We start from the raw sequence: 14,110 nt of genomic DNA, 5'->3' as shown, positions 1-14,110 counted from the left end.
TCCCTCCATTTAGCCAGAGGATGCCCAAACTAATCTCCTTCTCAAAGATTACAGATTTAAGGTTTTTAAACTTGGAAACCAAAGACTTAGCTTTGTGTAGAATGAGAAGGAATACACCAGTGTTCTCCTACACCATTTGTACAGGAACTGAAGGTATTGAACTTGCGTCTGAGTGGGCTTTGAAACTCCAGTAACAAGCCTGGTAAGGAGTAGATGGGGTGCTCAGCTTCTGGTTTGCCTGTAGGCTAAAATCCTATACAGAAAGCACAGATTGAGGATCTTTTCCTCATATATTAGGTATTTTCGTATATCCTAAAAGCAGACAGAATCTGTATGCATTCTGTGGATCTAAGATGATGAAACCGCTCAGACTACCTGCTTAGAGACTATACACACACCCGCCTCACAGGCTGCACAGCATTCTTCCTGCTGGCCCAAGGCCAACACCAAAACAGCATGTCAGAAAGAAACTGATAGGGGCAGTGGGGTGGTTAAGCTTCCAACTTTTCATCACGGCTTAGGTCAGGGTCTCGGTCGGGGTCTGGGATCGAGCCCCGTGTCAGGGTCCATGCTCAGCAGGGAGTCTGCTGGACATTCTCTCCCTCCCCACTCCCTCGGCTCACATGTGCACACTTTCTCTAATAAATTAATTTAAAAAAAAACAAAACCCAAACACCTGACCTACACTGCCTGACTCCGTCTTCATTTGTTATCTGAAAACATGTTTGAGTGCAGAGCCTGTCTCAGGACCTGGGCCAGACGAGACTGGCAACATCACACCCCGGTTTGCAGGAGCTGCTCCAGTCAAAGGCCAGCTCAGGCCTGCAGAGTCCCAACCCGTTTGCCTCCAGGGGCTAGGCAACGGCCACCTCTCACGTCCAAGAACAAGGTAGCTGCACGTCGGTTACAGTGAGGGAGCCAACAGCAGTGAAAGGGTTGCCCTTTCATGTCCTCTGCTTCCTCCAGAAACGAACTGGCTCTTGCAACAGCGTAACTTGTTATTACTTTCCTAACCAGGTGAGGGGGTATATTCCTTCTGTGTGATCCAGCTCATTTCCTCACTTGATATCCTTGATCCTTGTTATTGGAGATCATGAACGGGACATTCCTATTTTATGTGGGACTACAAAGTGCCATCAAAATTCAGTGTAGGAAGAACTGAGAGGGATGTTACAGGGACGTAGATGACTGTGGAGCAAATTAAACTAGACCTTTTTAGAGAAGTTTTTGTTTAAATTCCAGTCAGTTAGCATACAGTGTGCTGTTAGTGTCAGGTGTCCAGTACAGGATCCCACATTTCCGTACGTTACCCAGCTCTCATCTCAGCGAGTACACTCCTGGAAGCCCAGTGCTCCATCCTCTTGACGGGCTAAAGTGGAACGTTTGAGACCTGTGTTCTCATCTTACATTTTAGGGTCTTGCAGTGAGAAGAAAATTTGTATCTCCCATTACCTAACAAATCTGAAAGCAAGTCTATTTTTTAAAAAACATTATAACAGCATTTTAAAAAGAGATTTTATTTATTTGACAGACAGGGATCACAAGTAGGCAGAGAGAGAGGAAGGGAAGCAGGCTCCCCGCTGAGCAGGGAGCCCGATGCTGGGCTAGATCCCAAGACCCTGACATCATGACCTGGGGCGAAGGCAGAGGCTTAACCCACTGAACCACCCAGGCGCCCCGCCAGTCTCTTTTAAAAGCGAGTTCTAATTTAGGTTGCCTGAGTTTTGAGCGCACCTGCTGCACCCTTCGGTAAGCCTCAGGAATTACTCAATGTTATCATCTTGTTAAAATGTCCTTTTGTTTTAGCCAATTTCAAGTAAACGTGCCCAATTATGCTAGTAATACAAAGCAATAAAGTTGGTGGCGAAGTCCGTTGGCCTCTCACGGTGGGGGCTGCAGGACTACAGTTGTCACTTCGGGGAGTCAAAGGGGTCATGTGTCTGAGAAAAGGCCTAAGGCATGTCTTAAACATGAGCCCAAAACACTCATAAGCTTTCTTTGTAACTTACCAGGAAAAATTCAACATAACCTGTTTGTCCTGGCTCCTCATTTTGAGAGTAAACCTAGTAATCCTGCATTGTGTGCTTACTACTGACTAGAGCTGTGCCAAGTCCCTTTCATGGATCAGCTCATTCGTGTTCCTACATTTCCCAGGAGGTGGGTAACATGTCTAGGGTCCGATGGGAAATGACATTTGGCATGACCGAGTGACCCAGCTAGCATTCAGATCCACGCAGTCTGAATCGGAGGCGAAAGCTCAGTGTCCCTCCTAATGGAGAGGGCGTGCACACACCCGCAGAACGAATCAGGTCACAGGGGGAACATTCGTGTCATCGTATTTAGGGCATCGTCTGCGGGCGCGCGAACCGGTCAGGATGGCCCGACCTTGCAGCCTTTCTATAGGCGCTAGCGGTGCGGCCCCGGCTGCGGGCGTCTTTAAGTCGTGGGCCGAAGCTGTCCTCAGATGCCAGGGAAAGAACGCAAGTCCGTCCGCAGCAACTCCGCATCCAGGCTTCCACGTCCTTCCAGCAAGTTCCAGGGGACCCTAGTTGCGAAGGAGGGGCGGGGCGGCAAGCGGACTGCCCGGCCAGATCCGCCCCGGCCGCAGAGCCCCAGGAGCGGCTGCGAGCGAGCGAATGCGCAGCCTGCCGAGACGCACACGCCAACAGCCACTGCGGCCAAACTCCCGGCGGCCGGTGGCACGGGGGGCGAGGACACCGGGGCTCCTCGGGGGGCGTGCGGGCGGGACGGGCGACCGCGACAGCCTCTGCGGCGTGGCGGTCATCGGGGAGCTGGGCGAACCCGCAGTGGGTAACCGGCGCCCGCGGGCAGCGTCGGCGATGCGCCGGACCGGAAGTGCCCGCGGCCCCGCTCGGCCGACCTTCCGTCTCGGGGGCGACCTACCTCTACGTCACGGGCCGGGCGACCCCTAGCGGCGCAGCGGCGCGGGGCTCGGGCGGGACTTCCGGGCAGCAGCACTTCCGGCCGCTGACTGACGGGCGCAGCGTCGCCGGCGGCGGCAGCAGCAGCAGCGGCGGCAGCAGCATCAGCATCAGCAGCGGCGGCGGCGGCGCCCGAGCCCTGAGGCGACAGCGGCTGCGGCGGCGGCGGAAGCGACGGGCCGCGGCCTGCGGACTACGGGCGGCCGGGGCGGGCGGGCGCGCCGGCGGACAGCGGGCCGCGCTGGCGGCGGCGGTGGCCGCGATGATGGAGATCCAGATGGACGAGGGCGGCGGCGTGGTGGTGTACCAGGACGACTACTGCTCCGGCTCGGTGATGTCGGAGCGGGTGTCGGGCCTGGCGGGCTCCATCTACCGCGAGTTCGAGCGCCTCATCCACTGCTACGACGAGGAGGTGGTCAAGGAGCTCATGCCGCTCGTGGTCAACGTGCTGGAGAACCTGGACTCGGTGCTCAGCGAGAACCAGGAGCACGAGGTGGAGCTGGAGCTGCTGCGCGAGGACAACGAGCAGCTGCTCACCCAGTACGAGCGGGAGAAGGCGCTGCGCAAGCAGGCCGAGGAGGTGCGTGGGCCGGGCCGGCCGCCCGGAGACCCTCCCCGCCCCCCCCCGCCCCCCCCCCGCCCCCCCGCCCCGCCCCCCCCACTCCACCCGGAGCTTTCGGCCGCCCCCCCGCGCCCGCTCCACTCCGGAGCCCCCGATTGCCCCCCACAACGCTGCTTCGGCCCCAGAGGCACACCCCCTCGCCCCCTCCACCTCGGAGCCCCCGATCGTCCCCCCAACGATGCTCGGGCCAGGGAGCCCTCGGCCGCCCCTCATGCCACCCCACCCCACCCCCCCCCAGCCTCTGGCGGCACAGGAGCCTGCAGCCTCAGCGGCCAGGAACCTCCGACCAGGCCTCCCTTCCTCCCCGCATACCCACCTCTCATTCCAGACGTCTGTTCTTCTCGCGCGCGCGCGTGTGTGTGTGTGTGTGTGTTTGCGTGTTTGCAAACCAGCTTCCTTAGATAGACTCCCATTACTGTGTTTGGCGGCTGCAATTCTAAATCCGGCTAGAAAAAGGATATGTGATCTTCTTAGGGTTCTGCAGCTGGAAGCGGTCTGTGGTCACGAGATCTTTCCCTTGTCCCCTGTTCAGTGTTTCCGAGGAATGTGACATGGATGTGTTTGGTGATTGATGTAAACACCAAAGGAGAGAGCCACCATTGGGTTGCTGCCCCAGCACCTGGGGAAATGTCTTTGCCCTGTCGTCCCCTCAGTTGGGAAGGTTGTTAGCTTACGTGGGAAAGGCTGAGAAATTCTGCTGTGGCTTCTGAGAAATTACAAATGGAATTTGGAAATATTTGATGGTGTTCCAGGATGTCTCTGCAACCTGGAAGTCACTTCTTCATGAACAGTCCAAAGAACCATGCGTTGTAGGAAACCAGTTTGCCTTCTCACCATGAAATATGTACCTCCCGGTGTGTGCCGGAACCAAGGATGCAGGGCATGTGGGCTCCCATCCCTGCTCTGCCCCTCTGACCTTGTCTACATCGCCTGCCCACTCCGGATTTTGATTTTCATCAAATGAATCAATTGCCCTGGGTGATCTCTAGGCTTCTCTGACCTTCTGTTATTCTAGGCGTTAGGTGACAGTCTCTAGTTTATGAATACAGAGTTTCTTATTAAACGAGCCACGTTTCTTTTCAATTAATTAGGCTTAACACATTTTTTACTTTAGTATGGAAACGGAAGGTTGTTTCCATATCGGGCCTTTTTCTTGAATCAGAGTGGTTTTGTGCCAGTTTGGTGAAAAGCTTGTTTATGAAAACTCAGTGTCTTCCGTCATTCCTACTTCTGGTCGTTACTTTGCTTTGGGATCTCATCCGTCTGTCAAGAGGCTGTTTATTGATTGGGGTGTCAAGCTGTGAACTGGTTTAAAGTTCTCAACTTAAGGGGACGTAAGAGCTCATAAGATGGTAGGGTTCAGAGTGTCCTTGGTGTTTACTGGGGAAGGAAGTGGACCTGAGAAGTTGGGGGTGGGGAGGGGCTGGACCAAGGTCACATGACCTGGAAGAGGCATAGCGCACCCAGTCTACCTTGGCTCCGGGCCCAGGCTCTTCTTTCTGTGTCATGCTGTTGTGGGAGGTCAGAGAGCTGCACCCCCAGAACACTGGCTTGCTGGGGATTCCCCTTGCCCAGCCGTGGGGCTGGGGCTGCCTCCCCGGTACTGGGCAGTGCCCTCCACTTCTCTGACCCCTCTCCGCAGCCACGTAATGTCTAACTGATGATGTTTTGAGTAAGTTTGTTTTCTTCTTCTCAAACCTCTGTGGTCAGCATCGTGGATGAGAAGACACTGAAGGGGGCGGTCAGGATGGACAGCCTTAAGGCTGTGCGTCGTAACCATCTAGCCCAGAGATGAGCTCAGCATGCATGAGGCCTCTGCTCTCCCCCATGCAGCTCAAGTTCAGCCGTGAGTGACTGTGCTGCTTCTGGCCTCCCGCTCGCATTCCCCTGGACTCGGAGCCGGAGGGTGTACGTGTGGTTGGCAGGGCACGGTCCTTGAGGCCGAGACCCAGCCTTGCCGGGCTGTGAGGAGGAGCTGCACCAAGCTTGCTGAGCAGAGAGCCAGGAAGCGAGCAAATGCTTGGCTAGCCAGCACAGGGCTGCGGCTAGAGGCTACCAGGACGGCCTTGCAGAGACCTCGGGCGATGGTACAGCTAAGGAAGAGGGCCAGATACTGTCACCATTTTGGCACTGTGTCCAACAGACAGCCATTCCCAGTTCTGTGGAAAAGCCCATTTCTTTTTCGAGGCAGGGAATCGAGAGCACAGACGTGCATCTGATAACACAGAAGCTGGAACGCCCCAGGCCGGGGCTCTTGGTGCAGAGTAGCTGCGGCGTGCCTGGCCGCTCTGGTCCAGAAGGCCTCACCGGAGCCGGCTAACCCAAGCCTCCCGCAGCCTTCCAAGCAGGTGCAGCCCACAGGTTTGGTTGAAAAAGCCTTGAGCAGAGCACAAACCCCCGTCCCGCACTTACTGCCCATGGTGGCAGCCACAAGAGATGGCGAGTGAGGTCTGGGTCTGGGGTGGCTCATTAGATGGGAGCCATGGTCGCTGGGGACAGTGGGCTCCCGGGAGCGGGGCCGAGGCCGCAGACACAGGCTTGCGCGCCAGCCCTGCCCTCGGGAACTGCACCATGGACCTGTCTGCCCCTCTCTGGTTGCGGTGGCCACCCCCGTAGATCAAGGGGGTTACCAGCCATGAAGCTGCTGTCATAGCAAGGGCCAAGTCCCGTCGCTGGCTGTTGTTTTCCTGAAGAACTGTGGAGAGACAGGCTTAATTGGGCCGGGGAGAGCCCCTGGATGGACTTGTAGGTGGCAAGCGCCGGCGTCTCGGTCTCTGGCTGTGCGGGCTTTGCCCTTGTAACTGACATGACGAGTCCTGCTGGCTTGCAGAGCTGCCTTTGAAAATTTCTACACAGACCTTAAAAATGCTGACTCTTTATCTGATTTCTGACCATCGGGAAAGGTTGGCAGTAGGCAGTCGAGTGGGAGGACCGGAGCGAGGAGATGCCCACCCAGTGTGACCCTGTGGGAGAAATAGGCAGAGGGCTCCCCAGGAGGCAAAGAGCCTTCTTCCTCGCAGACAGTCAGGCACGTAGCACGTAGGAGAAGAATCGTGTTTGAGAGACAAGGTGGGAGTTCAGCAGCCGTCGTTGCATCAGACTCATCCCAGCCCTAAAGAAACTACTAGCGATACCCCAGACTCCTACAGGACAGTGCAGTGTACAGGGCCTCGGCATCTGTTACTACGTAAGGAAGGAGCCCAGTGGGAGCAGTCTTACCCCAGACTGTTTGCTTCTGGTTACATAAAAGTAATTTATTATTACTGTTTTTAAAGATTTTATTTATTTATCTGACAGACACATCACAAGTAGGCAGAGAGGCAGGCAGAGAGAGAGGAGGAAACAGGCTCCCCGCTGAGCCGAGAGCCCGAGACGGGGCTTGATCCCAGAACCCTGGGATCATGACCTGAGCCGAAGGCAGAGGCTTAACCCACTGAGCCACCCAGGTGCCCCTACATAAAAGTAATTTAGTTCGAGGGAGAACTTTTGGATAAGGTTAAGCTGGAGGAAAAGCCCTAATGCTCCTCTGTAGAGATGGCCGGTCTGCCTTTTCTCATCAGCAAACAGATACCCCGAAGCAGAGGTTTTCTTCCGGTTTCCCGCATTACGGCAGCAGATTCACCGCTGCTAGCACAAGGCCTGGGATTTCTCTTCTTGCCACGTTGTAATATTAAAAACAGTTTTCAAAAATTTTTTTTTCTTTTTAAACAAAGCCATTAAGACTAAGTGGCCGGTGCTGCCTTTACCAATCGTCTTTAAAGGTCAGCCATGGTAACTGCACCGAGTCTCCAGGAGAACAACCACATCTCCCTTAAAAATGGAGACAAAGAGGGGCCCCTGGGTGGCTCAGTGGGTTAAAGCGTCTGCCTTTGGCTCAGGTCATGATCCCAGCGTCCCGGGATTGAGCCCCACATCGGGCTCCCTGCTCAGCGGGAAGCCTGCTTCTCCCTCTCCCACTCCCCCTGCTTGTGTTCCTGCCCTTGCTGTCTCTCTCCCTCTGTCAAATAAATAAATAAATAATCTTTTAAAAAAAAAAAAAAAAAAGGTGGAGGCAAAGAGAGGTGCTTCCGAGCCAGAGCAGACGTGGGGGAGGGCGCATAGCCCCAGACCCTGCCTTTCCCCCCACCGGCCAGAAACATTCCGGGCCTGCTGGCCACAACTAGAAAGCAGGACCGAGGACTGCTATGAGTTAGTTCTTCCCAAACGCGGCCTTCTAAATTACAGTTACTGTCTGGGTGTTGTGGGATTTTTTATTTTATTATTCCTATTTCTTTTTAAGTATTCATTTGAGAGAGAGAGAGAAAGCACAAGTAGGGCATCGAGGGAGAGGGGGAAGCCAGGCTCCCTGCTGAAAAGGGAGCCCGATGCGGGGCTCAATCCCAGGACCCTGAGGTCATGACCTGAGCTGGAGGCAGAGGCTTAACCCACTGAGCCACCTGGTCATCCCTATTTTATTATTTTTTTTTAAAGATTTTATGTTTTGAGAGAAAGAGAAGGATCTGAGGGAGAGGGAGAGAGATTCTCAAGCAGACTGTGTCTTGAGTGTGGAGCCCAGCTGGGGGCTCTGTCCCAGGACCCTGAGACCATGACCTGAGCCAAAACCAAGAGTCGGATGCTTAACCAGCTGCACTACCGAGGTGCCCGTGGTGTTTTTTTAATTAAAAAAAAAAGAGTTTTGTTTTTTTTTAAATAAGCTGTATCCCCAACATGGGGCTCAAACTCACGACCCTGAGACCAAGAGTTGCATGCTCCTCCTGAGCCAGCCAAGTGTCCCACTGGGTTTTTTGTTTTTAATCTTTATTTATTTATTTTTTAAGATTTTGTTTATTTATTTGACAGGGAGAGAGACAGTGAGAGAGGGAACACAAGTAAGGAGAGTGGGAGAGGGAGAAGCAGGCGTCCCTCTGATCTGGGAGCCCAATGTGGGTCTCGATCCCAGGACCCCGGGATCATGACCTGAGCTGAAGGGAGACGCTTAATGATGGAGCCACCCAGGTGACCTTGGGTTTTTTATTTTTAAGTTTTCTAAAACTTCCTGTTCTAGAATCATTTCTAGAAGTTGCTAAGATAATGCCCTGCTCCCAGACTCCCAAATGGGAACATTTTTCTGCGTTGCTCTCCATCCCTCCCTCTCACTCCGCCATGATCCCCGGGGTGCTGCTGAGGCCCGTCTCTTGCAGACTGGGTCCTCACTTTCTGCTTTTTGTGGGGCCTGAACGATCGTGACATCACGGGCTGCTTATTCTGTGGGACGCCCCTTAGTTTGGCAGGAAGCCCCCGGAAGCGATGATGCCCGAGTGTCTGAAACCCTTGCTGTGTGCAGGACGGGGTCCCTCTCTGCAGGGCGGCCTGTGAGCTGCAGATAACTGGGGCACCGCCAGCAGCCGGGCCAGCGTGCCTTTCTGGGCATGTGATTCCTGTGATCTAGGAGAGGTCAGGACGTCAGCTCCCACGTTCCACCACTCACCAAGTCCCCGCCGTTCTTTCCACCTGAGTTCTGGATTCACATTCCTTTCTCGTCTCCTTTGGCACCAACCTGGTTCCAGTCGGCGCCGTCACACTGGCCTCCCCCAGCTGCTCTCCCTGTCCCAGTGCTTCCTCAGCCAGAGGGAGCTTTTGCCAAGGCGAGCCCCATCTCCCCCTCCCCCGTGTCCTCATTTGCCAGGACAGTCTGGGTGCCAGGCTCAGTGGCAGGCTTTGGGGACTGGGTCTGGGGGCAGGCGCCCGGTGGGGAGGTGCTGGCAGAGATGCTGCTGGACATCCCTGTGCCGATGAGGTGGGATGTGGGGTGTGCCTGACAGGTGGGGCCGGGCTGCCCTGGGGAGACGGAGGGTGAGGCTCCCATCGTGCCTGAACCCTGCCAGGCCCACCTTCCTCTGGGGCCTGCTCCGTGCGCCACTGGTCTTGTCCTGCCGTCCCCCCACTTGTGGTTCCAGTTCCTGGGCACCCTTGCCTCCCAGAGTCTGGCACGAGGACAGGGTGGAGTGCATCCAGGTACTGGGTGCCAGGTGCTTGGATGCGTGCGGGCCTGGCTAGAGGGATGGGTCCCTGTGCCTCGCACCCCAGCTGCCTCCAGCTGCCTCCTGGCTGATTGGGGGGCACTGCCCTTCTAGCACGTTCCGCCCCCAGGCTGGTTCTTGTCCCCCTGAAGGCACACCTCAAAGCGGGGCTGGCCACCTGTGCCCGTGCAGATGAGGAGGGAGGCGGCTTTCCTCTGCCTCGGTGCACGTCACACCCAAGTGTCTGTCCGGCTCCCAAAGGGCGCAGGCTCTATGCGTGAGTCAGTAGAGCAGCAGTCTGTTCAACACAACCTTCTGTGAGGGTGGAAACTTCTAGTTTGTGCTCTCTTGTTTAGTCGCTGCCGACCGCCCCGGGCCACTGATGCTTCACATCTGGCTCATGCAGCCAAGGAGGCGGGTTCTTATTTTACACCATTTTCCTGAGTGGAAACTCACGACTGGGGCGGGCGCCTTCAGCTTCCCCAGGGCGGGCGGCAGGCGACAGAGGGAGATGCTGTTCTGTGAGCACCTTCCAGAAAGAGGAGAGCTCCCAAAGCAGTAGGTTTTGATACAGGAGACCAGACGGGAGAAGATAGCGTGAGACAAACAGCGACAAGACGGGAGTGCCGGCTGTTCAGGACAGAATGGGGAGGTGACGAAATTCTCGAAAGGCCGTGGAGGATGTGGCGAGAAGTCCCCAGAGCCTAGAAACGCTGGTGTCACAGCCCACGGCGAGATCTTTGACCTGGGCCGCATCTTCTTACCGGCTTTTCCTTCTTTCTAGCAAATTTATTGAGGTGAACGCACTGAGCTGTACAAGTTTGGGCAGTTCGGTGAATCTCGACATGTCTACACCCAGAAGCCCGCCTGAGTGGCCCGAGTGGCTGCCATCCCTGCCCCTCGGTGAGCTCTCCCTGCTTCCCCGCCCCCACTGGTCTGCTCTCCGAGGCTGTGGAGTTCTGCGCGTTCTCCAGAACTGTGAAGAGAATCGTGCAGGTGTTTTCTCTTTTTCTGTCTGGTTTCTTTCAGTCGGCACGGTGGCGTGGAGATTCTTTTGTTGTTGTTGTTAAAGATTTTGTTTATTTGAGAGAGCACAAGCAGGGGGGCAGTAGGCAGAGGCAGAGGGAGAAGCAGGCTCCCTGCTGGGCAAGGAGCCCGATGTGGGACTCGATCCCAGGACCCTAGGATCGTGACGTGAGCCAAAAGCAGCCGCTAAACCAACTGAGCCAGCCAGGCGCCCCGACATTGAGATTCTTACGGGTCATAGCAAGTGTCGTGCTTATCCCTCCCCGTAGCGCTGAGCCCTGTGCTCGTGTGGCCTCTGTCCCTCTCCTGTGGGTGGAAGGGGAGGTGTGCTTCTCCGAGCCCGGCTCGGTGCGGCTGTGCATGGGGGTTCCGGAAAGACAGAGCCAGGAGAGGTCTGGAGCAGCGAGTGGCCAGCGATAGGACCAGCCAGTCCCGAGCAAGCACTGAGTCACCAGGGCGGGAGAGTCTCACCCCAGGGCAGTGAGCTCTCTGCGCCCGCACACTCATCCCCTGTCACGCACAGGAGAACTGGGGAAGGCCAGGTTAAGCGGGGGACAGGTCCTTTTCCCAGGGGACCGCACCTCATCCCATGGGGTTTGAGTGGCAAAGGTTGGCACATTTCGACTCTGTCCTCAGTGACAGTGTGAAGTGACACCTCCCATGAGAGTCTCTGTGCGCCCCTCCCCAGACACTTTGCGGGCTGTCTGGGTGCCGTGCCCCTCCGTGGGCTCTTCTCCTCCAGCCTCCCCACACCCGCTTCTCACCCTGTGGAAGCCCATAGGTGCTTGCTCAGGCACGCGGCCTGGGGCCCGTGTCACATCTGCAGTGTTCATTTCTGGCCAGCAAGACCCTATGTCTATGGAAGGGCGAAGGCCAGCGCCCTGGACCTGGTGCCGTTAGGCCGAGCAGCAGCAGAGCGGACAAGCCAGCTAGAGGAGCCAGGGCTCGCTGCGGAGGACACTCCAGAGAACACGGGTCCTGGGCTGCGGCCTGCGGGCTCTGAGTCTTACCTACCTTCCTTCCCTCCTGCCCCGTGTTACCAACCTCATCATGTGTTTTATGTGTCCTACGTCTATGTTTTATACAACCTGTATATTAACATATAAAACGTATATTAATTCTTAGTGTGTAAACATATCCGTGACATTTTTTGGAGAGACACACACACACACACAGATTTTCTTGTGTCTGTCTTGCCCACCCTCGGAAATCCGTGTGAATTAAACCAGTGCCGTTCGTTGGGAGCAGGAAGAGTACTTCGAAATAAATCGAGAAAGGGCCCCATGTGTGTACTGGTATTTAGACGTGAGAATTAGGTGTTTTGTATCCAGAGGCTGAGACACGTTTCCCTTCGTTGGAGGAGAGCTAGTCCTTGCCCTCCGGGCTGCTCCGAAGATTGGTCGTAAGAGTGAGTGTAAACATCTGTGGGTTACCGTGTGCCTGGTGACGCGCTGACTCGACCTGGGCAGACAGACGATAACTCCAAGTTCAAACCCGGAGTACGAACAGCGAGCACGCGAGCCCGTGAGCCAAGCTCTTGCTTTCCCGCAGGTGCGCCTTCCGGAGACCGCAAACGGGGACGCTGCCGTGTGTGGTGGGGGGTTTCCGATGCAGGAGACTTCTGTGTGATCCGGTACCCTGCGGGCCCGCTCGACCCAGATGCTCCCAGCCAGATTTTTGTTCTTCCCAATCCCAGTCCTCTTTTCTTACAGTGAGATCCTACTTTACAAATCTTGGGAAGACTTTCTTTATAGATTTGATTTAGTCTCCCCTCCCACCACCCTTTTCCCCACCACTGAAAAGCCTTAATTCTCCCAAATCTAAAGTAAACGATGTGCAGATAAAAACACCCTCTGCCTTTCTGAAGTCATCTGCTGCATTTTTGTGGCTCACAGTGACCCAGGTGGGACCGCGCCCTGATGCCGGCTGTCCCCCTGTGCGGGGAGGGGAGCTGGGCTGTCCCACCCGCCCTCTTTGCTCCTGAGCTAACCGCCAGCGTAGCCGGAGCGGGGTTGGTTGCCGAGAGGACCGTACCTCTTCCCGAGGCCGGCCCTGAGCACGCCCTCCTGAGAAACAAAGACCCAGCGTCGTGCAGTCTTGGGTGGGCGCTGCTCCTTCCGGGTACTTCCCTGTAGTAGCGGATGAAGTTTGCCTTGCCTCTTTCATCTCAGTTAAATGGCCGGCTTGTGGGTTTTTTTAAACTGGAAACACTTGAATGACATTGAAATCATTTCTTCACGAGAGAAAGAAAAATGATTTCTTGGAAGGTGTAGAATGCCACATTGTGTCGGGAACGTTTTCACAGACTCGGGGGCCTTGAGGTGCCCCCCGATCAGTTCTGTCCGGTAGGATGCCCGTGTCCGGGAGACCGGGGACAGAGGCTCCCTGCCGCACTCGCTGTGTCCAGAAGCCAGTGGCCTCACCTCGCTCAGGCGCCTCTGGGAGCCGCGCAGGGCCAGGGCCAGGGTCCTCGAGTCTGTTGATGGTCACTTGTGGGTTTCTTGGGGCGCTGTGTTCACCTGGGGAGCTGCTCCCACGGGAGCACCCACACCCCTTTGCACAGGGGTGCCGAGAGGATGGAAGGGGACCCGTTCTGAAGGACTGAGCCGTCCCCACCCCGTCCGGCCATCCCTTTGGCACTGGGGTTCTATGTGTCCTGAGAACCACAAACGTCCTGTTGACCTGCTGTGGGCTCTGTCTCCCTGCCACCTGCTGTGCCCCCTGTCTTTGGCCTTGCGGATGCCCACGTACGCAGCTTCACGTAGCTGCTGTCTCTCTTGGGTGATGTCTCCGTATTTCCTGATGCGGAAAACCTTGAAATATCAAGGTCAGAGGATTTGTGCCTGTGGCCTGGTTTGGGGCTTGCTTCATCAGGAATCTAGGCACGTCCGTGGTTTTGGGCGTGACAAAGCGTTCCGGCCCTGTCGCCGAGGTTGGATTTAGTGATCGGCTATCAGGATAGATGTAAGAAGTCTGTCTTGGCCTTCGTAAGAATCTGGAAGTGGGCTTTCTGACACCGTCTGTAATTCGGAAATCTCTCAGCTGATTTCCACATCTTAAGTGCAGGTGATGCGGAAACGCAGACGGGACGGGACGGCTGTCCCTAAAATGACTCTTTCTCTTTGTGTGACACCACAGGGGTGCAGCCTGCAGGTCGGGACCCCTGCCCGAGACCCAAGAGCCTGTGCTTCTGGGCAAAGTGCTTATGCAAAAATAAACACATGAGGGGCGCCTGGGTGGCTCAGTGGGTTAAGCCTCTGCCTTTGGCTCAGGTCATGATCCCAGGGTCCTGGGATTGAGCCCCGCATCGGGCTCTCTGCTCAGTGGGGAGCCTGCTTCCTCCTTTCTCTCTCTCTGCCTGCCTCTCTGCCTACTTGTGATCTGTCAGGTGAATAAATGAAATCTTTAAAATAAATAAATTAATAAATAAATAAACACATGAGTGACCCCGGAGGGCTCGCGAGTTAATCTGGAAGGAAAAGCAGATGGGAATAACGAAGAAAATGTGGAAAACGGGACTT

At 55.7% G+C, this 14,110-nt stretch overlaps 1 protein-coding gene across 8 annotated transcripts in view; it reads left to right on the top strand.

Moving 5' to 3' along the window:
* The first annotated feature begins 3,166 nt into the window (after positions 1-3,166).
* LOC111156025 (mitogen-activated protein kinase 8 interacting protein 3) overlaps positions 3,167-14,110 on the top strand; it is a 45,347-nt gene continuing 34,403 nt past the window's right edge. For all 8 annotated transcript variants that reach the window (XM_022516575.1, XM_022516576.1, XM_022516579.1 and 5 more), the window contains exon 1: positions 3,167-3,522. In XM_022516575.1, coding sequence (XP_022372283.1) covers positions 3,205-3,522 — 318 coding nt within the window. In that variant the 5' untranslated portion in view covers positions 3,167-3,204. The remainder of the gene's footprint in view (positions 3,523-14,110) is intronic.

This window comes from Enhydra lutris, unplaced genomic scaffold (genome assembly GCF_002288905.1).
Source record: "Enhydra lutris kenyoni isolate GAN:26980312 unplaced genomic scaffold, ASM228890v2 scaffoldscaffold45, whole genome shotgun sequence".
In the NCBI taxonomy this organism is placed as follows: Eukaryota; Metazoa; Chordata; class Mammalia; order Carnivora; family Mustelidae; genus Enhydra; species Enhydra lutris.
Note: the sequence above shows the minus strand (reverse complement) of the source record. Positions and strands in the feature narration are given on the sequence as shown.